This window comes from Hemiscyllium ocellatum, chromosome 14, assembly GCF_020745735.1.
Source record: "Hemiscyllium ocellatum isolate sHemOce1 chromosome 14, sHemOce1.pat.X.cur, whole genome shotgun sequence".
Lineage (NCBI taxonomy): Eukaryota > Metazoa > Chordata > Chondrichthyes > Orectolobiformes > Hemiscylliidae > Hemiscyllium > Hemiscyllium ocellatum.
Window position 1 is genome coordinate 68,348,729 of NC_083414.1, and position 27,407 is coordinate 68,376,135.

The following is a 27,407-nucleotide window of genomic DNA, read 5'->3' on the forward strand; positions in this document are numbered from 1 at the left end:
ATCCCTGGTTTATCCTTACTTCCTTTCTTAAATAATGGCAACATCTTCACCAATCTCCAGTCTTCCAGCACCTCACCAATGGCTATCTTAGTAAGGGGCCCAGTAAACACATCCCCAGCTTCCCACAAGTTTTGGGACACATCTGATCAGGTCCCAGGGATTTATCCACTTTCAGGCGTTTTAAGACATCTAGCACATCCTCCTCTGTAATATGGACACTTTTCCAGGTCTCACTATTTACTTCTTCAAGTTCTCTAGCTTCTATATTGTTCTCCATGGTAAATGCTGACACAAAATACTCATCTAGCATCTCACCCATCTCCTATCATTCCACACATAGATGGCCTTGTTGACCTATAACAGGCCCTCTTCTCTCCCTGGTTACTCTTTTGTCCTTAACGTATTTGTAGAATCTCTATGCGTTATCTTTAACCTTATTTGCCAGCACTATCTCATGTCCCTTTTTTGCCCTCCTGATTTCCGAGTATACTCCTACTGCCCTTATATGCTGGTCGGGATTCATTCGATCCCTAGTGTCTATGCCTGTCATATGTTACCTTATTTTTTTTCAAAAAGAATCTCAATTTTTCTAGTCATCCAGCATTCCCTACACCCAATAGCTTTGCCCTTTTCCGGAACAGGAACATACTGTCTCTGGACTCATGTTATCTAAATTTTGAAAGTCTCCCACAATCCAACCACCCCTTTACCTGTGAATAACCTCTTCCAATAACTTTTGAAAGTCTTTGCCAAATACCATCAAAATTGGCCTTACTCCAACTTAGAGCTTTAACTTTTAGATCAGGTCTATACTCTTCCATAACTATTTTAAAACTAATAGAATCACTTGTCCCAAAGTACTCTCACACTGACATCCTCTGTCACTTGCCCTGCCTTATTTTCCAAGAGAAGATCAAGTTTTGCTCCCTCTCTAATGGGTACATTCACATTTTGAATAAGAAAATTTTCTTGTACACACTTAAGAAATTCCTCTTCATCCAAGGCCTTAACACAACAGTCCCAGTTTATGTTTGGAAAGTTACAAATTACATTAACAACCATTACAACCCTATTATTCTTACAGCAAACTCCTTAGAAATTTGCTTCTCAATTTCCCGCTGACAATTGGGGTGCCTACAGTACAACCAATAGAAAATGAGGACTGCAGATGCTGAAGATCAGACTTAAATGTGTGGTGCTGGATAAGCAGAGCAGGTCAGGCAGCATCTGAGGAGCAGAAGAATCAAGGTTTCGGGTATAAGCCCTGATGAGCAATTCTCCTGCTCCTCGGATGATGCCTGACCTGCAGTGCTTTTCCAGCACCACACTCTCGACTGCCGAGAATACAATCCCAATATGGTTATCATCCCTTTCCTATTTCTCAGTTCCACTTATATAACTTCACTGGTCGTACTGCCAGGAATATTGTCCCTAAGTACAGCTATAAGAATACTGCCAGGAATATCCTCCCTACGTTAACCTTAACCAAAAATGTCACTCACACTCCTCTCTTGCCCTGTTCTTTCCACCCTTCCTATGGCATCTATATCCTGGAACATTAAGCTGTCAATCCTGCCTTTCCCTGAGCCAAGTTTCTGTAATTATCTGGAGTTATTTGTAGTCTTGATAGCAGTTTTTGACAAATGGCTAAAAACTATAGAAATAGGAATGAAAATGAAGAATCAGAATATCCCAATGCTGAAATTTTCGATTAAGCCTCATAGTACTGAAGCACTGCAGAATGCTTTACATTTTTGCATTGACTTCAGCCACACAAGCTTGTGACATGTAGATATTTTTAAATTCTCATATTACTGTCAATAATGTACTAATCCGAAGACACACTTTTCAAAATGTTACAATTAGCTTACTGGGCAAGCGGAGTTGGTAAATTGGTAGTTTTTGGCTTTTCCACAGATGCAACTTTGATGCTGCACATAAACAAACATTATACCACTGAGCACTTACTAGTTTGTAGAGATCTGCCACACTTATCTGTTCTGGATCAACCATTTCAAAGTCCTTTCTGGGAACTAGGTCCATGCCCATCTGTCTGATGAATCAGAGAAAACTGTATTAGAGTACATGCAGCAAATAATGTACATTTAAAGCAAGATACTTTACAGCCATCTGTGATTCAAGAATGAACAATAATTAATATGGCACTAATCTTTTACTTACTGTGCATGACTAGAATAGTGGTGATAGGTAACACAGACAAAAGTATAGTTTGACTATATCTTACCTTCTGTAAACGGAGGCCCTCCTAAATGCTACTGCCCATGTCTTAACTCAATAATTCCTATTTATCTATCACACTTGCTAACTGACTACTGGCTCCTGGTCAAGCCACCTTGTTTTTAAATGATGCACCCAAAGGCCTTACCCCTCTCCATCTCTGTAAAATCTTCAGCACCATAACTCTTAAGCTATCTATGCTCATCTAATACTGGTTTCGTGACCATACCCAATTTTAATCACCCTACAACAGATGGGAATCCCTTTAGTTGTTTAAACTTTCGAACAATCTGTCAGTCTAAGTTTTGGAATTTCCTCATGAAATCTCTCCACTTCTTTATTTTGTACCTCTCCTGCAAGATATTCTTTAAAACATTCATCTTTGACTCAGCCATAGATCATCTAATCTAATATTGCTTCATGTCATAGACTCAGAGTCACACAGCATGGAAGCAGGTTCTTTGATCTAACCGTGCATGCCGAACATTTGGTGGGCGGCACGGTGGCACAGTGGTTAGCACTGCTGCCTCACAGCGCCTGTAGACCCGGGTTCAATTCCCGACTCAGGCGACTGACTGTGTGGAGTTTGCACGTTCTCCCCGTGTCTGCGTGGGTTTCCTCCGGGTGCTCCGGTTTCCTCCCACAGTCACAAAGATGTGCGGGTCAGGTGAATTGGTCAAGCTAAATTGCCCGTAGTGTTAGGTAAGGGGTAAATGTAGGGGTATGGGTGGGTTGCGCTTCGGCGGGTCGGTGTGGGCTTGTTGGGCCAAAGGGCCTGTTTCCACACTAAGTCTAATCTAATAACCCCAAACTAAAGTAGTCCCACCTACTCCTGGCCCATATTGTCTAAACCTTCTTGATTCACGTATCTATTCAAAATGTCTTTTAAATATTCTAATTGTACATGCATCCACCATTTCCTCAAGAAGTTCATTCCACATGTGAGACATGCTCTGTGTAAAAGTTTTGCCTCATGTCTTTTCAAATCTTCCTCTTCTCACCTTAAAAATGTGCCCCTAGTCTTGAAATCCCCCATCCTACAGAAAAGACAACCACTATTAACTCAATGTATATCTATCATTATTTTATAAACTTCTATTAGATGGCCTCTCAACCTCCTACGCTCCAGTAAAATGGTGCCAGCTGATCCAGCCTCTCTTTACAACTCAAATCATGCATATCTGGCAACATCCTGCACAGTTGGATCGAAGGATCTGTTTCCATGCTGTGTGACTGAGTCTATGACATGGAGCAATATTAGATTAGATGATCAATGACTGAGTCAAAGATGAATGTTTTAAGGAGTATATTGCAGGAAGGATACAAAATAAAGAAGTGGAGAGATTTCATGAGGAAATTCTAAGGCTTAGACTGATAGATTGTTCGAAACCCTCTTCAGCTTGATAACATCCTTTGTATAACTGGGCGACCAGAACTGGACAAAATTTTCCAGAAGAGGCCTCACCAATGTCCTGTACAACCTCAATATGACTTCCCAACTCCTATATTCAAACTGAGTATTGAAGGCAAGTGTGCCAAATACCTTTTAACAAATATGTCTCCATGCAAATTTCAAGGAATTATGTACATGAACTCCTAGGTCCCTCTGCTCTACAACACTACCCAAGGCCCTAACAAAATGTAATACCTTGCATTTATCCAGATTGAACTCCAACTGCCATTATTCAGCCCATTGACCTATTTAATCAAGATTTCTTTATAATCTTATAAAACCTTCTTCACTGTCTACAGTACCACCAATGTTGGTGTCATTGGCAAACTTATTAACCATGCCTTCTATTTTAGCAAGTTTTGAGAAGATTTGTAGCTCGGGTTGAGGTTTTGGATGTAGGTTTGCTTGCTGAGCTGGAAGGTTCATTACCCTACTAGTAACATCTTCAGTAGGCCTCAGGTGCAACAATGCTGAAAATTCCTGCTTTCTATTTATATGTTTGGGCTTCTTTGGGTTGGTGATGCCATTTCCTATGGTGATGTTATATCCCATGGTGAAGTCACTTTCTGTTCCTTTTCTCAGGGGGTGGTAGGTAGAATCTAACTCAATGTGCTTGTTGATAGAGTTCTGGTTGGAATGCCATGCTTCCAGAAATTCTCATGCATGTCTTTGTTTGGCTTGTCCTAGGATAGATGTGTTGTCCCAGTCGAAGTGGTGTCCTTCCTCATCTATATGTGAGGATACTAATGAGAGAGGGTCATGTCTTTTTGTGGCTAGTTAGTGTTCATGTATCCTGACCCTCTCTCACTAGTATCCTCACATACACCATTTCAACTAGGATAAGACATCCATCTTAGGACAAGCCAAACAAAGCCACGCACGAGAATTCCTAGAAGCATGGCATTCCAACCGGAACTCTACTAACAAACACATTGAGTTAGACCCCATCTAACACCCCCTAAGAAAAGGAATAGGAAGTGACTTCACCACAGGAAATGACATCACCAACCCAAAGAAACCCAAACATATAAACAGAAAGTAGGAATGTTCAGCATTGCTTCACCTGAGGCCCACTGAAGATGTTACCTAGTAGGGTAACGAAACATTCCAGCTCAGCAAGCAAACTTACATCCAATGCCTTCTATATTCTTATCCAATTCATTTACGTAAATGACAAACAAAAGAGGACCCAGAACCAATCCCTGTGGAACACCACTGGTCATAGGTCTCCAGACCGAAAAGCAACCCTCCACTATTATTCTGTATCCTGCCATGAAGCCAATTATGTATCCAATTGATAAGCTCACCCTGAATCCCATGTGACCTAACTTTATTAATTAGTCTACCATGCGGAACCTTGTCAAAGGCTTTACTAAAATTCAAATAAACAAAATCTACTGTTCTGCCATCATTCGTTTTGGCAACTTCCTTAGAAAAACTCATCAAATTTGAGAGACACTATTTTCCTTGCACAAAACCAAGCTGACTATCCTTAATCACTTTTTGCCTCTCTTAATATCCATAAATCCTATCTTTTATAATCACTTCCAACAATTTACCCACAAGCAAAGTCAGACTCACAGGTCTATAATTCCACGGTTTCTCCTTACAAACCTTCTTAAAAAAAGGTAGTAGCTCCCTTTGTCCTGTCCAGGAGCAGCAGGAGACAGAACTGAGATGATGTTGGGACCAGGATGTTGCCAGGGAGGTAAGTGAACAGTATAAATAATTACCTTCAAAGCCTGTGGTCGTTTTCCTATCCAGGAGCAGCGGGAGACAGAGCGGAGGTGACATTTGGACCAGGAGGTTGCTGGGAACAAGGACTTAGTATATATTTGGGCAGCAGCTAAACCCGAGATACGACACGAGTAGTATCTTCCTCCCTCCTGCCCCTTCCTCTAACCAGAAGAAAAGGACTCTGTAAGGTAAGGTTTCTTCTTTTCTTTTAAATATTTAAATGCATTGTTTGGTATTAGTTAGTTGAGTTACAGTTAAGGCTGACAATGGCAGGGGACGTCAGACTCATGGCATGTACCTTTTGCTTGATGTGGGACTCAGGGACTTGGCTAATGTCCCTGACTCTTACACGAGCAAGAAGTGTCTCCAGTTGCAGCTCTTGTTTGATGGCATGACGGCTCTGGAGCTGGGGATGGACTCACTGTGGAGCATCCGAGATACTGAGGAGGTCGTGGATCGTACGTTTTGTAAAGTGGTCACACTGCAGATTAGAATTGCTGAGGGAGACAGAAACGGGTGACCAAAAGGCAGAGAAGGAGTAGGAAGGCAGTGCAGGTATCCCCTGTAGTCATCTCCCTCCAAAACAGGTATACCAATTTGGATACTGTTAGGGGAGATGGCTCACCGGGGGGGCGGGGGGGGGGGGGGGGGGGCAGCAGTTGCCAGGATCATGGCACAGTGGCAGATTCTGCTGTTCAGAAGGATGGGAAAAAGACTGGTAGGGCCATAGTCATAGGGGATACTATTGTAACTGCAGTAGATAGACAGTTCTGTGGCTGAAAACAGGACTCCCGGATGATATGTTGCCTCCCAGGTGCTGGGTCAGGGATGTTGCAGATCGGCTGCAGAGCATTCTGAAAGACGAGGATGAACAGCAGTTGTCGTGGTGCATATAAGCACCGATGATATAAGTAAAAAACAAGATGAGGTCCTGAAAGCAGAATTCAGGGAGCTAGGAGAGAAGTTAAAGAGGAGGACCTCAAAAGGTACTGATCTCAGGATTGCTACCAGTGCCACATGCTAGTCAGGGTAGAAATGAAAGAATAGGCAGGATGAACATGTTGGTTGAGGGATGATGTAGGAGGGAGGGGTTCAGACTTGTGGGACATTGGGACCGGTTCTGGGGAAGAGAAGACTATTACAAATTGGATGGTTAACACCTGAATCAGACCAGAACTAATGTCCTTGGGGGAGTTTTTGCTACTGTTGTTGGGGGTGGTTTAAACTAATGTGGCAGGGGGCTGGGAACCAGAAGACTAGCAGACAGTGAGGTGAAAACTAGAGACTAAAAAGAAACAGGATCATGAAGTTAGGATTACCGAGGGGAAGAGTAGACAGAGAACAGATGAACACAAAGGAACTGGTGGTCTGAGTGCATGTGCTTTAATGCAAAAGGTATAGTGGGTAAGGCAGACGAACTTAGGGTTTGCATTGGTGCCTGGGAGTATAACGTTATTGCGATCACAGAGATTTGGTTGAAGGAAGGGCATGATTGGCAACTAAGTATTCCAGGATATAGGAACTTCAGACAGGACAGGGAGGGAAGTAAAAGGGGAGTAGTTGCATTGCTTTACAGCAATGATATTATGGTTGTGCTAATGGAGGGCTTGAGACAACAGGGTGGTGGTGATGGGAGATTTTAATTTTCCCAACATTGACTGGGATACACTTTGTGTCAGAGATCTGGATGGGGCAGAATTCGTAAGGAGCATCCAGGAAAGTGTTTGAGAGCAGTATGTCAATAGTACAACTAGGGAAGGGGCCATATTGAACCTGGTGTTGGGGAATGAGCCAGGCCAGGTGGTAGAAGTTGCAGTGGGGAATTTTTTTTGGGTGTAGTGACCACAATTTTCTAAGTTTTAGAATACTCGTATACAAAGATGAGAGTGGTCCTAAGGGAACAGTACTAAACTGGGCCAAGGATAATTATATCAAAATTCCACAGGAGCTGAGAAAGTCCACATTTGATATGTGGGAGGCTTTCAAAGATAGTTTGAAGATAGTGCAGGATAGGCATGCGATAGGAAAGGCAAGATTCGTGAACCATGGATGACAGGAGACATTGTGCAACTAGCCAAGAGGAAAAAGGAAGTGAACATAAGGTCCAGGCAGCTAAAAACAGAACAGGCTTTGGAGATATATGGGAGAATAGGACAAATCTTAAAAGAGGAATCAAGTGGGCTAAAAGGGGTCACGAAATAAGTTTAGCGAGTAGAATCAAAGGCCTTTTGTTCTTATATAAGAAGCAAGAGGGTAACTAGAGAAAGGGTTGGTCCACTAAAGGATAAGGAAGGAAGGTTGTGTGTCAAACCTGAGAAAATGGGTGAGATTCTTAATGATTACTTTACATCAGTTTTCACTGAGGAGAGAGTCATGATGAATGTTGAGATTAGAGATAGAAGTTTGTTTACTGTGGATCATGTTGACATAAGGAGGGAAGATATGTAGGCTAAAGGATATTAAGGTGGACAAATCTCAGGACTGGATGGGATCTATCCAGGTTGCTGAGGGAGGCAAGAGAGGAAATAGCTGGGACCCTGACAAATATCTTTGTAGCATCCTTAAACACAGATGAAGTGCCAGAGGACTGTGCTCACATTGTCCCCCGTACAGACCAGTGAGCCTGACGTCAGTGGTGGGAAAGTTGCGAGAGAAGGTACTGAAGGATAGGATATATTTATATTTGGATGAGAACGGGCTTATCAGTGATAGGCAACATGGTTTTGGGTGGGGAGATCGTGCCTTACCAACTTAATAGGAGTTCTTTGAGGAAGTGACCAGGTTGATAGATGAAGGAAGGGCTGCAGATGTCATATACATGGACTTTAGTAAGGCGTTTGATAAGGTTCCCCATGGTAAACTAATGGAGAAAGTGAAGTTGCATGGTGTGCAGAGTGTTCTAGCTAGGTGGATAAAGAACTGGTTGAACAACAGGAAATAGAGAGTAGGAGTTTCTTGAAATGGAGAAAGGTGACCAGTAGTGTTCCACAGGGATCAGTGCTGGGGCCACTGTTGTTTATGATATACATAAATGATCTGGAAGAGGGCATTAGTGGTCTGATCAGTAAGTTTGCAGATTACATAAAGAATGGTGAAGTAGTAGAAAGCACAGGGGACTGTCAAAGAATACAGGAGAATATAGATCGACTGGAGAGTTGGGTGGAAAAGTGCTGGATAGAGTTCAATCCGGACAAATGTGAGATGATGCATTTTGGAAGGTCTAATTCTAGAACGAACCACACTGTAAACGGAAGAACCTTGGGATGAGTAGAGGGATCTGAGAGTTCAGGTCCATTGTACCCTGAAGGTGGCTGCATAGGTGGATAGAGTGGTCAAGAAGGCATATGGTATGCTTGCCTTCATTGGCCAGGGTATTGAGTATAAGAGTTAAAAGATCATGCTAAAAGTGTAAAAGGCTTTGGTTCAGCCACATTTAGAATACTGTGCACAGTTCTGGTCACCACATTACCAAAATAATGTGGACACTTTGGAGAGGGTGCAGAAAAGTATTAGGAGGATGTTGCCTCGGATGCCTAGCTATGAAGAGAGGTTGAGTAGGTTAGGATTATTTTCATTAGAAAATAGGAGATTGAGGGGGGACCTGATTTGAGATCTACAAAATCATGAAGGATATAGATAGGGTGGATAGAGATAAGCTTTTTCCTAGGGTGGGGGATTCAATAATGAGAAGTCACGTGTTCAAAGTGAGAGGAGAGAAGTTTAAGGGGGATACATGCATAAAGTACTTTACACAGAGGGTGATAGGTTTCTGGAACGCATTGCCAGCAAAGGCAACAGCAGGCATGGTAGATTCATTTAATATGCGTCTGGACAGATGCATGAGTAGGTGGGGAGCAGACGGATACAGATCCTTAGGAATTGGGCAATAGGTTTAGACAATGGATATGGATCGGCACAGACTTGATCATGGGCTGTAAATTTTCTTTGTTATTTAAGGTAGATTAGTCACTCTCCAGTCATTAGACACCTCACCTGTAGTTATAGATGATGCAAATATTTCTGCAAGGCATCTCATAATTTCCCCTCTTTCCATAACGTTCTAGGATACGTCAGATCAAGTCCTAGAGATTCATCCACCTTTACATTCTCTAAGACCTCACCCTCACCCTCTTCCACCTATCGTATTCCCAGTGCCCCTCCCCCAAATTCCCTCCCCACTACCTTTTATCTCAGCCCCAAACCTCAGATTCAGCACCACCCTCTTGACCTGTAATCTTCTTCCCGACCTCTCCGCCCCCACCCCCTCTCCGGCCTATCACCCTCACCTCCTTCCACCTATTGTATTCCCAGCACCCCTACCCCAAATTCCCTCCCCCCTACCTTTTATCTCAGCCTCATTCCTGAAGTAGGGCTTATGACCGAAACGTTGATTCTCCTGCTCCTCGGATGCTGCCTGTGTTTTTCCAGCACCACATTTTTCAATTCTCTAAGACCTCCCAAGCTTCGTCTACTGTAATGTGAACTGTTTCTAAAACATCAAAGTTTATTTCTGTGCATTCTCTAGTCTCCAATTCTTTCTCCACAGTAAAAACTGATGTGAAATATTAATTTTCTTTCTCTCCCATTTCCTGGGCCTCAACACAAAGACGGCCGCCTTGATCTTTAAGAAGCCCTATCCTCTCTCTCTAGTCACCTTCTTGCTTTTAACTTTATCTGTCAATGCTGTCTCATATCACCTCTTTGCCTTCCTGATTCCTCTCTTCAGAATGCCCCGACACTCTTTATATTGATTAAGAGATTCAATTGAACCAAGTTATCTATATCTAAAACATGATTCTCTTTTATTCTTGACTAGAACCTCAATATCTTTATTCATCCATTGTTCCTTAATCTTACCAGCCTTACCTTTCGTTCTAACAGGAACAACATGCCTCAGAACTCTTATCATCGCACTCCAGAATGCCTTTTATCTGCAAACAATCTACTCCAATTAAATTTTGAAAGTTGATTCATAACATTAACATTTGCCTGACACCAATTAAACACTACAATTTTTATGAAAGGCTTAAACTTTTCCATCGGATAAAGTAAGGACCGCAGATGCTGGAGATCAGAGTCGAAGAGTGTGGTGCTGGAAAAGCACAGCCAGTTAGGCAGCATCCGAGGAGCAGGGGAATCAATGTTTCGAGCATAAGCTCTTCATCAGGAATGAGGCTGGTGGCCTAAGGGGACTGAGAGATAAATTGGTGTGTGTGTGTGTGTGTGTGTGTGTGTGTGTGTGTGTGTGTGTGTGTGTGAGAGAGAGAATGCAATAGGTAGATGAAGGTGATAAGTCAGAGAGGAGGATGGGGCAAAGCCAAGTTGGAAGACTGGATCTGGGAAAGGGGGAGGGGGGGGTAGGGAAAATGAGGAAATTGTTGAACTCCACATTGATCCTTTGTGATTGGAGGGTCCCAAAGCAGCAGATCGGTGTTCCTGCCTGGAGGAGGAATGCCTCATCTTCTGCGTTGGGACCCTCCAACTACATGGGATCAATGTGGATTTCACTAGTTTTCTCATTTCTCCATGTCCCATCTTATCCCAGATTCAACCTTTCAACATGGCACCACCCTCTTGAACTGTCCAACCTGTCCATCTTCCTTCCCACCTATCTGCTCCACCTTCTTCTCTGACCTATCACCTTCACCGCCACCTTCATCTACCTATTGCATTTCAAGCTACCTTCCCTCCCTTTATCTCTCAGCCCCCTTAGGCTACTACCCTCATTCCTGATGAAGAGCTTATGCTTGAATTGACAATTCTCCTGCTCCTCAGATGCTGCCTGACAGGTCGTGCTTTTCCAGCACCACACTCTTTGACTTAGACTTTTCCACAACCATTTTGAAACTAATAGAATTATGATTGCTAGACCCAAAGTGTTCCCGCATTTTTACTTCAGTCACCTGCCTTGCCTTCTTGCCCAAAAGATGGTCTAATTTTGCTACTTCTCTAGGAGGAACATCTACATATTGATAAAGAAAATTTTCTTGAACACATTTGACAAATTCTTCACTATCCAAACATTTAACACTATGCTAGCCCCTGTCAATGTTTGGAAAATTAAAATCCCCCTTATTACAACCTTATTATGCTTATGTATATCTGAGATCTCCCTTTACATTTGTTCCTCAATTTCCCTTTTAGTATTGGGGGGCCTATAGAACAGTCCCATCAAAGTGATCTTTTCTTTCTTATTTGTCATTTCTACCCATACATTTTCAGTGGACGATTTTTCAGAAATATCTTCCCTCGTTGCAGTAGTAATGTATTTCTTTATCAAAATGCCACCCTCCTTTCACTTTCTTGCCTCCTTTTCTATCCTCCCTGTAGCATCTAAAACCCAGAATATTGAGCTGTCAGTTTTATCCATCTCTCAGCCAGGTTTCCATAATAGCGGTGATATTCAATCCCATGTTTTTAAACATGTCCTCAGTTCATCAGCTTTACCTGCAAAACCCCTTGCATTGAAATAAATGCAATTTAGTTCTGCAGAGTTACTACATATTTTAATTTCCTCGCCTTTCTTGTCTACTTGACATGCCCTCCTCACATTCAGAATCTTCCCCATCAATCCTTCTGTTTACACTGCTACTTAGAATTCCCCCACTCTCTCCCCCCCCCCCACCCCCCCACTGTCAGCATAGGATCTCCCTTAATGGAATGAACAAATCTCCCTGCGAAGATATTGGTCCCTTTCTAGTTTAGATTAGGCCCATCTTTTTGAAGACACCTTTTCTGTCCAAAAAGGCATTCCAATTGTCCAAAAACCTGAATCCCTGTAAAATGCATCAGCTCTTCAGCCACTTATCTCCTTTAACCTTATGTTCCTTCCCTTGTTTGAGGTTGGCATTGGGAGTAAACCAGAAATTACTACTTTTAAGGTTCTATTTTTTAATCTTCTATCTAACCTCTCAAAATTCACTCTCATGCTTTGACTTTTTCCCTAAAAATGTAATTCCTACCAATGTGTCCAAAAATTACAGGCTTCTCAATCTCACCCTTAACAATATGCGTGAAACGTTTAGAGAGGTCATCAATTCTAGCACCAAGGAGGCAACAAACCATCCTAAATTTATACTCACTGCCACATATGCTATTTTAAAGTGCACATGCAAAACACTCTGGCGGGTTTTACAACATTAAAGGTACATGCAGATAAAAGTCACTGTTGCAATAAATTCAGACAGAAAAAGAGAAAATGTTCTTCTTATTTCAATTTAAACAGACTTAGTTCTTCATTAAATAAGACCAGCATAACCATTTTTACAAGTGTGTCACAAATGAAACTGGCTTCAGTGTCCTTGGGCTAAATTAGCCACATCTCTTGCCCCCGATTTTTATCAGATGATTCCTCTTGTAAGCATATCTGTGGACGTGAGGTGAGTACACCATTTAGTTTAAAATTGTTAATTGGTCCCCTTAAATCAAACAGATAACAAACCTTTGCATTCTAGGCACAAACATGAAAATAGCAGTTCTGTGAAGAATGGAAAGCTGTTGGAAATGGAAATCACTACAAAAAGACTGTAATTAAGTTAGCCAGCAGGTCATCATAGAATATGACTTTCCTGATTGCACCAGATTAACTGCCCAATCAGAGAGCCCTGTCTGACATAACAAGGATGAGTGTCAAAAGATACTGACACTCTGATATGTGACTGAATAAGGCAGTACTAAAGTCAAGGACTGTTCATATGTAAATAAAGGGTGACTAGGTGGCAGAATACCAGCCTCTGTGCCGTTATTTTACTTTTCAAGCAAGGATAAGGAAATTGAGGGATTTCAATGGCATTAGGATTGCCAAAGTTCCCCAACATCAATACCTTAGGGGCTACATTTGACCAGAAACTTAGCTAAGCAGATCAGTGGTTGGGAATTCTGCAGAATGCATGTCAACTCCTGACTTTGCAGAGCCAGCACATGATCTCCTAGACACAATTTAGGAGCATGATGGGAATACTTTCCATTTGCCTTGATGATTGCATCTCCACCAACATCCCAGAAGTTTATCACCAACAGGCAATGTTGCCTGATTGATCTGTGCCCTATTCATCTTAGAGTCATAGGGTCCAACAGCACAGAGACAGGCCCTTTGGCCCAAATTGGGGCATACCAACAAAATGTCCATGCATTCGAACTCCATTTCCCCGCACTTGGCCTATAGCCTCCTAAATCTTTCCTTTCCATGCACTTGTCCAAATGTCTTTTAAATGTTGTTAATATACCCTCAACCACTTCCGCTGGCAACTCATTCCAGGTTAAACATTCACTCCTTTCATTGTTGATGCACATAGGCAGCATGGTGTACCATATCATGACTGAATGCACAATTCATCAAATCTCCTTAAAACTTACGAACGTTATTGCTAAAAAGGACTAGGACAGCAAATACATGGGAGTGACCCCACCTGCAAATTCTTCCCAAGCCACTTGAAACCACAAGGAAGTTTCTTCATTGCCTCAGGGGCAAAAATCTTCAAACTCCTAAATCGCAATGCAGGTCTATCTATACTAAATGGACTAAGCAGCTAGAGAAGGTGGCTCACCACTACATTCTCAATGCTAATTCAGGATAGGCAACAAATGCTGGTCTTGACAGTAATGCTCATAACTTGTGAATAAACAAAAAAATCGCTCGTATTCTCTGTATTTCAATCTCCTTTTCTGCCATTAAGCCACTCTTAAAATTTAGTTCTTTGACCAGACTTGATTGTTGAGTGAGGCTAGGGAGGATAGAGCAGGGGTAAAAAATGAGGTCTGCAGATGCTGGAGATCACAGCTGAAAATGTGTTGCTGGTTAAAGCACAGCAGGTTAGGCAGCATCCAAGGAATAGGAAATTCGATGAAGGGCTTATGCCCGAAACGTCGAATTTCCTATTCCTTGGATGCTGCCTAACCTGCTGTGCTTTAACCAGCAACACATTTTCAGCCAGGATAGAGCAGGGGCACTTGCAAAAATTTTCCATTCCTCTCCAGTCACTGGAAGGGTATCAGAGCACTGGAGGACAGTGGTACAGTTATTCAAAAAGGAAGCAAGGAATAAATCAGGAAACTACAGGCCAGCCAGACTAACCTTAGTGGTGGGGAAACTGTTGAAAGTAATTCAGAGGGGCAGAATTAATCTGCATTTGAAGAGGCAGGGATTAACTACCATGACAGTCAGCATGGTTTGTTAAGGGGAAGTCATGTCTGATCAACTTGATTGAATGCTTCAGAGGTAACCAGGTATATAGATGAGGACAATGCTTTCGATGTAGTCTATTTGGGCTTCACCAAAGCTTTTGATAAGGCGGAGACTGATAGCAAAGGTAAGAGCCCATGGGATTCAAGGAAATTTGGCAAATTAGATGTACAGGGCAGGAAGCAGTGGGCAACAGTTGAGGGGTGTTTCTTCCAACTGGAGGCCTGTGTCGAGTGGGATCCCACAAGGATCAGTGTTTGGACCCTTGCTGTTTGTAACTTATATCAATCATTTAGACTTGAGTAGGAGGATTGATTGATAAGTTCATAGATGACACAAAAATTGGTAGGGTGGTAAACAGTAAGGAACAAGCTGGTAAGATTGGCTGACAAGTGACACAAGGAATTCAATCTGGATAAATGTGAGGTGATGTACTTGGGCAGCACAAACAAGGCAAGGGAATACAAGAGGAACAGAATGCATGTATATGGGTTCCTTAAAGCATCAGCACAGATGGATAAAGTAGTTAGCAAGTCCAATAGTTGTTTGCTTTTATATGTCGAGGTATACAATTTAAGAGCCAGGAGATTATGCTAGAATTGTATAAAACATTGATGAGCCACAAGTAGACTAATGCATGCTGTTCTGGAATCCACGTTAGAGGAGGGATGTAATAGTTCTGGAGAGGGTGCAAAAGAGATTTACCAGGATGTTGCCGAGCTGGAGAGTTTCAGTTGTTTTCCTTAGAGCTGAGGAGATTGAGAGGGGATATATAAAATTATCAAGGGCATAAATATGATAAACAGGAAGTAACTTTTTCCCTTGATGTAAGGATCAGTGACTGGGAGCATAGATTTAAGGTAACAGGGAGAAGGTTTGGAATAGATATGAGGAACAGCTTTTTCATACAGAGCACGGTGAGAACTTGGAATTCCCTGCCAGTAACGGTGATAGAGGCAGAAGGATCAATAATTAAGAAGTATTTAGATGTGCTTTCAATGCCAATGCATACAATGCAATGAGCCAAATTGTAAAAAAATGGGATTAGAATAGTTAGGTGGTTGCCTTTGCTGGTGCAGACACAATGGGGTGAAGGTCCTTTTTTTGTGTTGTAGATCTCTACTACTTTAATGACCATAGACGAGCATTTTCTGAGATGACTTGGTGTTGTATTTTGTTTTATAATATTCCTGTGAAATGCCTTGAGATATTATCTTACATTAAATGTGTGACATAAATACAATAGCAACAACTTATGTCTAGATAATATACGTGGGCTCAGTGGTTAGCACTGCTGCCTCACAGCGCCAGGGACCCAGGTTCAATTCCCATTTCGGACAACTGTCTGCGTGGAGTTTGCACATTCTCCCAGTGTCCTTATGGGTTTCCTCCGGGTGCTCCGGTTTCCTCCCACAGTCCAAAGATGCGCAGGTTAGGTGAATTGGCTATGCTAAATTGCCTGTAGTGTTAGGTGTGTTAGTCAGGAGTGAATGTAGGGGAATGGGTCTGGGTCAGTTGCTCTTCAGAGGGTTGGTGTGGACTCCTTGGGCCAAAGGGCCTGTTTCCACACTGTAGGGAATCTAATAAGAAAACCATGGGAGAGGTGGGAGGGAGGTGTCTATAAGCAATTTCCACTGCAGACTTAAACCTTTTTCTATTGCTCAAAATCGTCTGATCAATGGCAAATAGTAAGAAGCTGTCCCCACTTATTCAAGGATCAAGAATGAGAGAGCACAGATTTAAGGTGCTGTGTAAAAGAAGCAAGGGTGACGTCAGAAAGATAATCTGTTTTACACAGCAAGTACAAACTGTCTTGAAATCTGGTGGAGACAGGTTTAATTGAGCCATTCAAGATGGCACTAAGGCAAAATGTCATCAAGGAGTGCTTATGATAGAGTGGTAGTCAACCCTAGTCAGAAAGTGTGGTGCTGGAAAAGCACAGTCAGTCAGGCAGCATCCAAGGAGCAGAAGAGTCGACATTTCAAACAGAAGCTCTTCATCAGGGGTTGCCATGACTGGAGGAAGTACACCTCATCCTCCACCTTGAACTCCCCAATCACACTGAATCAATGTGGATTTCACTAGTTTCCTCATTTCCCCTCCCTCCACCTTATCCCAGATCCAACCCTCCAACTTGGACTGTCCAACCTATCCATCTTCCTTCCCACCTATCTGCTTCACCATCCGCTCCAACTTATCACCATCACTCTCCACTTCCATTTACCTATTGCATTCCTAGCTACCTTCTTCCCAGCACCACCACTCCCCACTCATTTATTTCTCAGCACCCTTGGCCTCCCCTCCACATTCCAGACGAAGAGCTTATGCTCAAAACTTTGACTCTCCTGCTCCTTGGATATGACCTGACAGGCAGTGCTTTTCTAGCACCACACTTTTTGACTCTCATCTCCAGTATCTGCAGTCTTCACTTTGTCCTACCTAAGTTAGGATACCTGGGTTCAGGTTCCACCTGCTCCAGGGTAATCAACAACACCTCTGACGAGATTAATTAGAAATAAAAGTTGACAAGAAAAGCAAAGTTCATATACAGAAATTCTTGCCATTGATTGTCTAGCTTGTTTTATCAAAATTCTTGTATTCTAATGATGCATACTAATTAGGTTAACAAAATAAAGTTTTCTCAATATACCTATTCAATGGTGAAGTAATGCTGGGAAGTAAATTTCTCAGAACACTTGTATTTAGGCATGTTTTCACATTATAATAAAAGGGAGAGACAGCAAGGATAGGAATTGGCTCAAATTGATCATTAGAGACACGAAGAGCAAGATTTTCACAAAACTGTGAAGCCTCCAGGGTCTTTGAAAAAAAATGCAGAATATAGATCTGAATGTCCCCCATTTCACATATTTGTTGTATGGAGGGATGGTGGGTGATGCAGGATTGTAATTCCTACATGCATGATACCAAAACTCAGCGGGGTCGGCAGCAGTATTGTGTTCAAAGAGACCATATTGTTCATGGAGCAAGGGTCTGAACAAGCAGGTTGGTATTTTTAAGTCTTTAAAGAGGAAAGGTAGATAGACTCTATAGAACTGTAAAATCCTCAAGTCATTCATTAAAATATGGCAAGAATGGAAAAATTCTTGATGTTGAGAAAAGAAACCTGATTTTCAGTTTAAGGTTTTCATGGCTACTTGAGAATCTCACTAGTAAATGGCAAAGTGCCTCTTTGCATGTATTCAAATCTCATTATTACTCAACCTTGTCTCATTTCTATGCAAGTTGCTATTTTCCCCAGGGAGCAGAGAAAACTATATGACTCTCAATTCCAAAATGGAAGCCAGAGTGGTTACTTGATGGGCTCCATTTGTTGGTGTCTTATCTGGGCATCCATCTTGGCCAGCATCCTCCATGGCAGCCTCTGTCCAAGAAGGTTGGCTTAAGCCTCACCACATGGCATATTTTGGAGTCACTTTTAATACAGCTCACCACTTCAATGCTGTCCTTTAGAGCTCACTGACAACTTTCTTTACCAGGCTGCTTAACTTGTTTTTTTAGTGCTCACTCACTTTGCGCCTACTTAAATGCTAACATGTCTACCTTGCCTTTTTTATGCATGACAGCTTCTGTCAGAACTTGCAGCCTCACAACATTTGTCTTTGCATCCGTTTAGCTGAGGTAGAAAGCCAGGCAGCATTCATGTCTGCCTGCAATGAGCAATCAAAGAGGTGGACATGTATAGTGCTATGACAATATCACACCTAAAACATGAGCCATAGCCTTCTGGTCGACAATTCCACAGGTTCACTGCGCTTTGAGTAAAGAAATCTTTCCTCATCTCAATCCTAAATAACCTATGTCCTGAAACCCCTTGGTCCTAGCCCCCCAGTCAGGAGGAATATTAACTTGCAGGACTGATTGCAATCTGCTCCCCAGACTTCAATGAGACACAGGGTCATTGCTCCAAATAGCTGATTGACCATGTCTAAGTCACTGAAGTGAGTTTGGAGGATGCTTGTTGTCATACTTGGCAAATTTATAGGAGACTCTGGAAGCAGCTCATGCGATCATTTATTTTCAAATGTATGCAAGGGGAGCTGGTCATATCACAAAGTAGTGTAAAACTAATAATGGCTAGTTACAGACACCTCCAAGATTTATACAAAACACTACAACATTACATATTTAATTTTCCAGTCTCTTCATCCAGGCGTATTATATTATCTACTATTTGCCCACTGTTTATGCAGGTGTTGTTCGTATTTTACCCAAAGCTGATGCCATCCTACTAATGCTATGACTCCTACACTACCCTTGAGTATTAGTCTTGTTTTTTTACACTTTCTTTGTCCGTGTGTATTTACTGTATTTACTCTTTTTGTATTTACTGATAATATTATTATAACTGACAAACTAAAATTGATTCAGTCTCTTCAGCTCTCCCTTGTGGACCTTGGTCAGGCCAGAGCACACAGCTCAGTGATAGTGCTTTTCTCTTTATGCTTCACCGCCCATAGAAACTGGCCAAGTTTCGAGGGTAGGATTGTAAAGGTACTTAGTTCTACCATCTGTAAGACTGGCCCAGCACCACAGGCCCCTGTTCACTGCCCCCTATCCCCACATTCTCCAACTTTCATTCCCATTGTCATCTCTTATATATCCTTCTGGTGCCATGCTGTGCTCGTAGAACATTACAGGTGGTTAATTCACAGCAATTGTAAGAAATTAGAAAACTGAAGTAGGATGCAACAGCTGATGAGAAGGATACGTCTGAGGGAAGCTGCAAATATAAGATAGTTAGTTGAGATAGTTCGTCAGTAAATGACTAAGCAAATGAGAGAAAGGGGCCAGAAAATGGTGGTTCTCATTCTGTTAACATGGGAGTAAGTTGGTTTATTGAAAGGACAAGCAATTGATAGGTCAGAGTCATTCCTACAGACAAAGAAAGGGTTGGAGTCCTTCGTTGAAAAAAAAGGACATATCAGAGGGAGTCCAGGAGAAGGTAGCATTCACAGAACTCATGCAACACAAATAGAGAAACTGGGGGGAATGGAATGGAATCCTTCATGTAAGCAGGATTCAAAGAAGTGTAGTTGAGCAAACTAAGTCAGTGAGTTTGTAGTAGATATTGGTGGACAGCCCATTCCCAGAAATGGAAATGGTGAAGTCAAAACTAGAAGGGAAGTGTCACAGGTGGACCAGGTGAAAGTACGAACATGCGAAAAAGAAACAAGAGTGTGTCATGCAGCCCTTCCAGCCTGCTCCGCCATTCACTAAGATTATAGTTGATCTGATTTTAACCTCAACTTTACATTCCTGCATATGCCCAATAGTCTTTAATCTTAGTAGTCAATAACCTATGCCTTAAGAATATTTAAAATTAAAAATATGCATCTACTGCTTTTTGAGTAAGAGATTTCCAAAGATACTTAACACTCAAAGAAAATCTTTTTCCTTACTTCTGTCTTAAATGCCTTACTTTTAAACTATAACTCTTTTCTCTAGGTCTAGCTATCTGACAAACGAGCAACGGTTGTATTTCCAAATGAACCTGTTAGATACAACGTGGTGCTGTGTGACTTTTAACTTTGTCCATCCTAGTCCAACACAGGCACCTCCACATCATCCTTTTTCTAGATTCTCTGAAAAGGAACCACCCTTTTCACATCAACCTGGCCAAGCCCCCTTAGGATCTTTTATGTTTCAATAAAGTAATTTCTGACTCTTCTGAACTCCAGAGGATACAGACCTAGCCTATCTAACCTTTCCTCATAAGGTAATACAATCATTCTCAATAAAACTTCTCTGCACTGCTTCCAAAGTATTAGTGTCTTTCCATATGTTTGGTGATCAATACCGACATACAAACCTTCTGTGATTCATGCACTCTGATTTCTCTGTACCTCAGAACATGACAACCTCTCACTATTTATTAATGTACATCTCTTTTAAATTCTTTCTACCAAATAGACAATTCTTTATATTCCCATATTGCATTCCATTTGCTGAATCTTTGCCCACTTACATAAGATGAGAGAAGGATGAAATTGGAAGTAAACCAGATTCATTTTTCCAATTCCAGTACAGTTTGATAGGAAGTAGAGTGGGCCATAGTCAAAAAATGTGGCACTGGAGAAGCACAGCAGGTCAGGCAGCATCTGAGGAGCATAAGAGTTGACATTTCAGGCATAAGCTCTTCATCAGGAATGTTGGTGCGGAGGGGGGAGGGGGGTGCAGGTGCTGGCTGAGAGGTAAATGGGAGGAGGGTAGGACTGGGGGGGTTGGTTGGAAGGCGACAGGTCAATGAAAGTGGGGAGTGCTGCTGATTGGTTAGAGGAGAGGGTGGAGTGGATAGGTGGGAAGGAAGATGGACAGGTAGGAAAGTTCAAGAGGGTGGTACTAAATTGAAGAATTGAATCTGGGCTAAGGAGAAGGGAGGGGAGATGAGGAAACTGGTGAAATTGACGTTGATGCCATATGGTTGGAGGGTCCCAAGGTGGAAGATGAGGTGTTCTTCCACCAGGCATCGGGTGGCTTGGATTTGGCGGTGGAGGAGGCACAGGACTTGCATGTCCTTGGTGGGGTGGGAGGGGGAGTTGAAGTGGTCGGCCATAGGGTGATGGGGTTCTTTGATGTATGTTTATCCCAGGAATGTCCCAATGTAGAGGAGATAATGCCAGGAACAAAGGACACAGTAGATGACGTGTTCAAATGTGCAGGAAAATGTCTGCCAGATATGGAAGGATCCTTTGGGGTCTTGGATAGAGGTGAGGGGGGGAATGTGTGGACGCAGGTTTTAGACCTCTTGCAGTGACAAGGGAAGGTGCCGGGAGTGGAGGGTAGGTTGGTGGGGGGGGGGGGGCGATCTTTGGCAGTTACACCAGCACCATACCCCATCTTTTCCTCTGCTACATTGATTACTGTATTGGCACCACTTCGTGTCCCCACGAGAAGATTGATCAATTCATCAACTTCACGAACACCTTCCACTCTGACATCAAGTTCACCTGGACCATCTCACACACTTCCCTCACTTCCTGGATCTCTCTATCTCCATTTCCAGCAACAGACTCCACATGGACATCTACTTCAAACCCACAGACTCCCACAGCTACCTGGACTACACCTCCTTCCCACCCTGCCTCCTGTAAAAACGCTACCCTTATTCCCAATTCCTCCATATTAGCTGCACCTTCTCCCTGGAGGAGCAATTCCACTCCCAGGCGTCCTCCTTCTTCAAAGACTGCAATTTCCCCTCCCATGTGGTTAACAATGTTCTTCAGCACATCTCCTCCACTTCCCATTTCTCCGCCCTCGAACCTCACCCCTGCAACTGCAACAAGGATAGATCTTCCTGGTCCTCACCTTCCACACCACCAATCTTAGAGTACAATGCATCATCCTCCACCATTTCCGCCACCTACAGTCAGACCCCACCAGTAGAGATATATTTCCCTCCAACTCCTATCTGCATTCTGCAGAGACCATTCCCTCCGCGACTCCCTTATTAGGTCCGTGGCCCCACCAACCCACCCTCCACTCCCAGCACCTTCCCTTACCACAATGGGTGTAAAATCTGTGCCTACACTTCTCTCCTCACCTCCATCCAAAGGCCCAAAGGAACCTTCCATATCCCACAGAGATTTTCCTGCACATCCAAACACATCATCTACTGTGTCTGTTGTTCCCAATGTGGTCTGCTCTATACTGGGGAGACAGGATGCCAACTTGTGGAATGATTCAGGGAACATCTACGGGACTAATGCACCCAACTGCCCCACCACACTGTGGTCAACCACTTCAACTCCCCTCCCACTCTGCCAAGGACATGTAAGTCCTGGGCCTCCTCCACCGCCAAATCCGAGCCACCAGATGCCAGGAGGGTGAACACCTCATCTTCTGCCTTGGTACCCTCCAACTACACTGCATCAATGTCAATTTCACCAGTTTCCACATCTCCCCTCCCTCCACCTTATCCCAGATCCAATCCTCCAACTCGGCACAGCCCTCTTGAATTGCCCTACCCGTCCATCTTCCTTCCCACCTATCCACTCTGACCTATCACTATTATCCCCTACCTTCATCAACCCATCCCCTTCCATGCTACCTTCCCCCCAGTCCCACCACCCTCTCACTTACCTTTCAGCCCCCTTGGCCCCCACCCACATTCCTGATGAAGGAATCATGCCCAAAACATCAACTCTTCTGTTCCTCGATGTTGTGCTTTTCCAGTGCTACACCTTTTGACTCTGATCTCCAGCATTTGTGTTCCTCACTTTCTCCTAATTGGACCAGAGTAACAGTAGAATCTTTGGATACAGACACACCAACGACTACATGCTGAACCATAGGTTTGCAAGGACTTCAATAAAAAAAACAAACCAAGCACTTGATTTCAATTCTAGTGTTGGAAAGTAGGAAGAGGTGCTTGATTGTACTAAATCTTGGTTTGAATGCTGTTCATGAAAGATATTATAAATTATTTACAAAACTGTACCTTCCTTTTGACGAATTTGCTGATCTTTGAAAATGGCTAGAAATCACATGACTTGTAAGTTAGCCAAAAGTTCATACTGTGGATTGTAGAAGGACAAAGCCAGATGGATCACCATTGTGGAAATTCTGACCTAATAATTGTGTGGATAGTGAAAAATATAAAACAGAGGGCCCAGACCCTTTGTCTCTATGCTAAGGTCACTAACAAAAGAGACATCTTGAAACTCAATGCCTACAAAGATACTAAAATCAACAGTCTAATTCAAGTTGAAAAGAGAAAGTGCTGGAGAAACTCAGCAGGTGTGCAGAGAAAAATAGAGATAATGTCTGATATTGTCAGCTATGCCTGGAAGTGTGGGCAGAAAATTTAAAACCATGACAGACTCTTCCAGTGGTGGTTCCTCCAGCGGTCTTTCTGACAGTGCTCAATGCATCCGCATTTGCTGTGACCTCCAACAAGTCTTCCAATTTATAATTACATAAAATTAGTATCAAAGCCCACCACTGAATTCTGCCTGAATCTATGGGTGGCACTGCCTTGCCCTCTTTACGTCGACCTCGCAGGGGTTTACAGTTCATTATTATTACAAATTTATGTCCGTGAAGGGATTGGTGGAAGTTTCTGACTCCAAATATGACCACCAAACCTTCTTTCTCTACACGGGTGTATTTACACTGCAGATTAGTCCTAAGTCCTGGATGTATATGTTATTGGTTCTTCCTTGCCATTGGGGCACCTACAAGCTAAAACAATGCTGTGTGGGGAGGCATCACTTGTCAATACCAAATGTTGCTTGGTATCATACGTGCCAACTCAGAGGATGATAGCCGTTTCCTCATGTCCCTGAAAGTTATGGCTTGGCTACGCCACCACCCCATTTTAACAGTTAATGCACAGTGACAGGATGGAACTTTCCATAATAATTCACCAGCTCAAGGAAAGACCTAAGCTCAGTTACAGGCATGGGAGGTGGGGCATCTTTGATTGCCCTCACTTTGTCTTCCTGTTATTAACATATCATCTAGATAAATAGTGACCGGGGTAGTCCTCCATCAAAAAATTGCACAGGTTAATAATACTGCAAATGGCAGTCTCATATATTAGTGTAAACCCTTATGGGTATTAATGGCAGCATACTTCTGGGAATCCTTATCTAACCACAACTGCAAGTATGCATGGCTCATCTCTAGCTTTGTAACGGACAGAGTACCCCTGCCAGCTTTGCGCATTAATCTATGCGAGAGATTGGGTATTTATTCAGCTATGAAAAACTATTTACCATTGTTTAAAATCCCCACAAAGGTGTATTGACCAGTCGGGCTTCACAGTCAGTACAATCTGTGCTGCCTATTCTGCAAACTGGACTGGTTTAATGATTCCATCACTTTCCAGGCTTCTGATTTTTGCCTCTACATCTGTCCGTAAGGCAAATGGCACTGGGCAGGCCTTGCAGAATCATGGAATTGTTTCCTGGTCAACATGCAACGTGACCTTGGAGTTCCTTTTATCATCCTTAGACCTTTCTGAAAAGCTTCTGGGTATTTAATTAGGACTTACTCAGGCAGCCATTTTCTAATCGAAAAATGTCAAGACTGTTTAGTGAATCTTTCTCAATCAATTTCACCCCATCAGGTTTGGGCTTAAGCTTTTTACTACAATCAGCGATACCTGAACCAGCTGTTCCTATTAAGAGACCAGAACATATGTTTTATCATTAATCTGCAACGGCTCCCTGGCATAGGTTCTCAGTCCAGCCAAAGTCTTGTACAAGCTTAAGGTTTGGAGACCATGACGAATTTTGTTAAAGCCGAATTTTATGATCACTAAAATGGCCATGTCAGTATCAACCTCTGTTAAAATCGAGTGACCATTCAACCAGACATTTATTTTCTTTGGTTCTGATATGGATGTTGCTAAGAAATTTAACTGTTCCAAACCAGATGTACGTGGACTTGTCAGGGTGTAGGCTGTGCTGGATACTGGCCGATGAATTCCTAATGGGACTCTTTTCCTGTCTCGAATCTGCATGCTGGCAGCTGGTTTGCCGGTCCTGATTTGGAAGAAAAATTTAACTCTTTGGACGAGGCTTGGTCTTGTTGGATTTTGTTGTGGGCTGATTTGGTGACTGCCTGCTCAGTGAGGCTATGGAGTTGCCTTCACTCAAGTGGTATTCCCTGATCCCAAGCAGACAGGTGAGGGTGTCCTTCGATCAGATATTCATATATTCCAGTTGCTACATTTTCCATGATAAAGCCAGCTTTAAGTCCTGTTGTGCTTCAGTAATAGTACTTTTGCATAGTTACACCATTAATCTCATGTACCAAATAGTCTCTCACCATTTCATTAAGGGTTAAACCAAAGTCATATGCCTTTTCCAGTGGTCCAAACTTCGTCAAACATCCTGATATGGATCCTCCTGATTCTTGATTTACCGAGTAAAACTGAAAGCATCTCAGAATTAGAGGAGGCTTAGGGTCATAATATTCCTTAACTGAATCAGTCAACTCTTGAAAGATTTTAGTATCTGGTGCCTCAGGGAATGTTAGGTTCATAATAAGGTTCCAGGTGACCAGAGCTACACACAACATTCCAAAAGAGGTCTCACTAACATCCTGTACATCCTCAACGTAACATCCCAATTCCTATATCCAAAGGTCTGAGTAATGAAGGCAAGCATGGTAAATGCACTCTTAACAACCTTACTTATATGTGATAGAAACTTCAAAGAATTATGTACATGAACCTCTGTTCTACATGATGACCCTAAGGCCCCACATTTAATTGTATTTGTTTCACCGAAATGTAATATCTAGCATTTATCTGAATTTAATTTCATTTGCCACTCTTCAGCCCACTGAACCAAGTGATCAAGAACTCTTTGTAATCTTAGATAATTGTTCTAAAATCCTCACTCTTTTTGTTTTGTGATCTCTACTACTCTTCACATGTTTTTTTTTGTCTTCTACTTAGAAGGCAGATGCAAAATATAAAATTTGAAACTGTCTCCAATGGTGTGACTGAAGTATGACGGTACTATGGCTTTAAGAGATGTATTTTGTACTGGTTTGTTATGTGAAGAAAGGTTTTAAGGCAGATGTACTGCGCTCTCTATTTGAAGTCAATAAACTAATCAGCTTTTGAAGCCTTGTTTTTTTTTAAAAGAGGTTGGAACAATAGAAACAGCATGAATGTGTGGAATCAGGCTCCCATAGAACCACGGTTTGAGCTTAGCTTTGAGTTGTTGGGCTTCAAAACTTGGCTGTGAATCTCTCGCTCTCTTTGCTACAGCTAAAAGCTTGGGTTCTCTCTCTGCTGCCAGAATCGAATGAGAGACACAATCTGTTTTACTGACTTTTCTATTGCAATGGTGTGTTTATAGGATGTTACCATAGTGGAATAGTTGGTGTTTAATAGTTAAACTATCTATAATTCTATTAAGTTTTCCAATAAAATTATACCAGTTCTTCTTTCATTTACATTTTACCTATATGGTAAGAATAAATTGTGTTTATCTTAAAGCTGAGTAGTGTAACCAATCAAATCACATCTGGAACACAGCACATTACACTTGCCTTTAAATAGGATATATAGAGGAACCTCGATTATCCGAATACCAATTATCCAAAAATCAGATTATCTGAAGGAGATCTCGAGGTCCCGATAGAAACATTATATCAAAGACGTGTTTCTAGCAGTGATTAAACAGGCACCATCTCCAAATGACTGACCTTCCGCCCTCTCTGTGTGTTGGACGGGGTTGAGCGGTGGTGGGGTGGGGGGGGGGGGGGGGGGGAGTGGTGTTGCTCAGGGTAGGGGGCTGGGGACAGGCGGGGGACAGTTGAACGGGGTTGGGGAACAGCAGCAGACAGGGGACGGTGTTGGGGAGTGTTGGATGGGGGCTGGGTTTGAGGCGGGGGCGAGGTTGGACGGGGTTCAAGGGGTTTGGGGACAGGGGAAGGCAGGGAGCAGTTGGACTGGGTTGGGGAATGGGGGCAGGCGGGGGGCAGTGTTGGACAGGGTTGGAAACGGGAAGGTGTTGGACGGGGTTGGGGGCAGGGTTGGATGGGATTGAGGAGCGGGAGCAGGTTGGGGTAGGTGGAGTTGGAATTGAAAGCGGTTGGGTTGGCGGGGGCAGTGTCGGACGGGGTTGGGGATGGGATGTGAGGTTGGGCAGGTTTGGGCGGGGCTCTGGGGTCAGTGTTGGGGCGGTGTTGGGGGCAGGGTCTAGCGTGCTGTGATGCTGCCTTATCTCCTGAACGGAGAGTAGACTTTAAAAACTTCGAGCCCCAGAGGAAAGGCATTTAATCGATTAACCGAAAAATTGATTATCGAACAAA

General features: G+C 42.8%; 1 protein-coding gene across 1 annotated transcript in view; it reads right to left on the minus strand.

Annotated features, from left to right (window-relative positions):
• The window catches only part of dock3 (dedicator of cytokinesis 3), a 721,249-nt gene that overhangs the window by 541,694 nt on the left and 152,148 nt on the right, over positions 1-27,407 (minus strand). Inside the window, exon 7 of the mRNA XM_060835046.1 lies at positions 1,969-2,053. Within this exon, the coding sequence (XP_060691029.1) occupies positions 1,969-2,053 (85 nt within the window). The remainder of the gene's footprint in view (positions 1-1,968; positions 2,054-27,407) is intronic.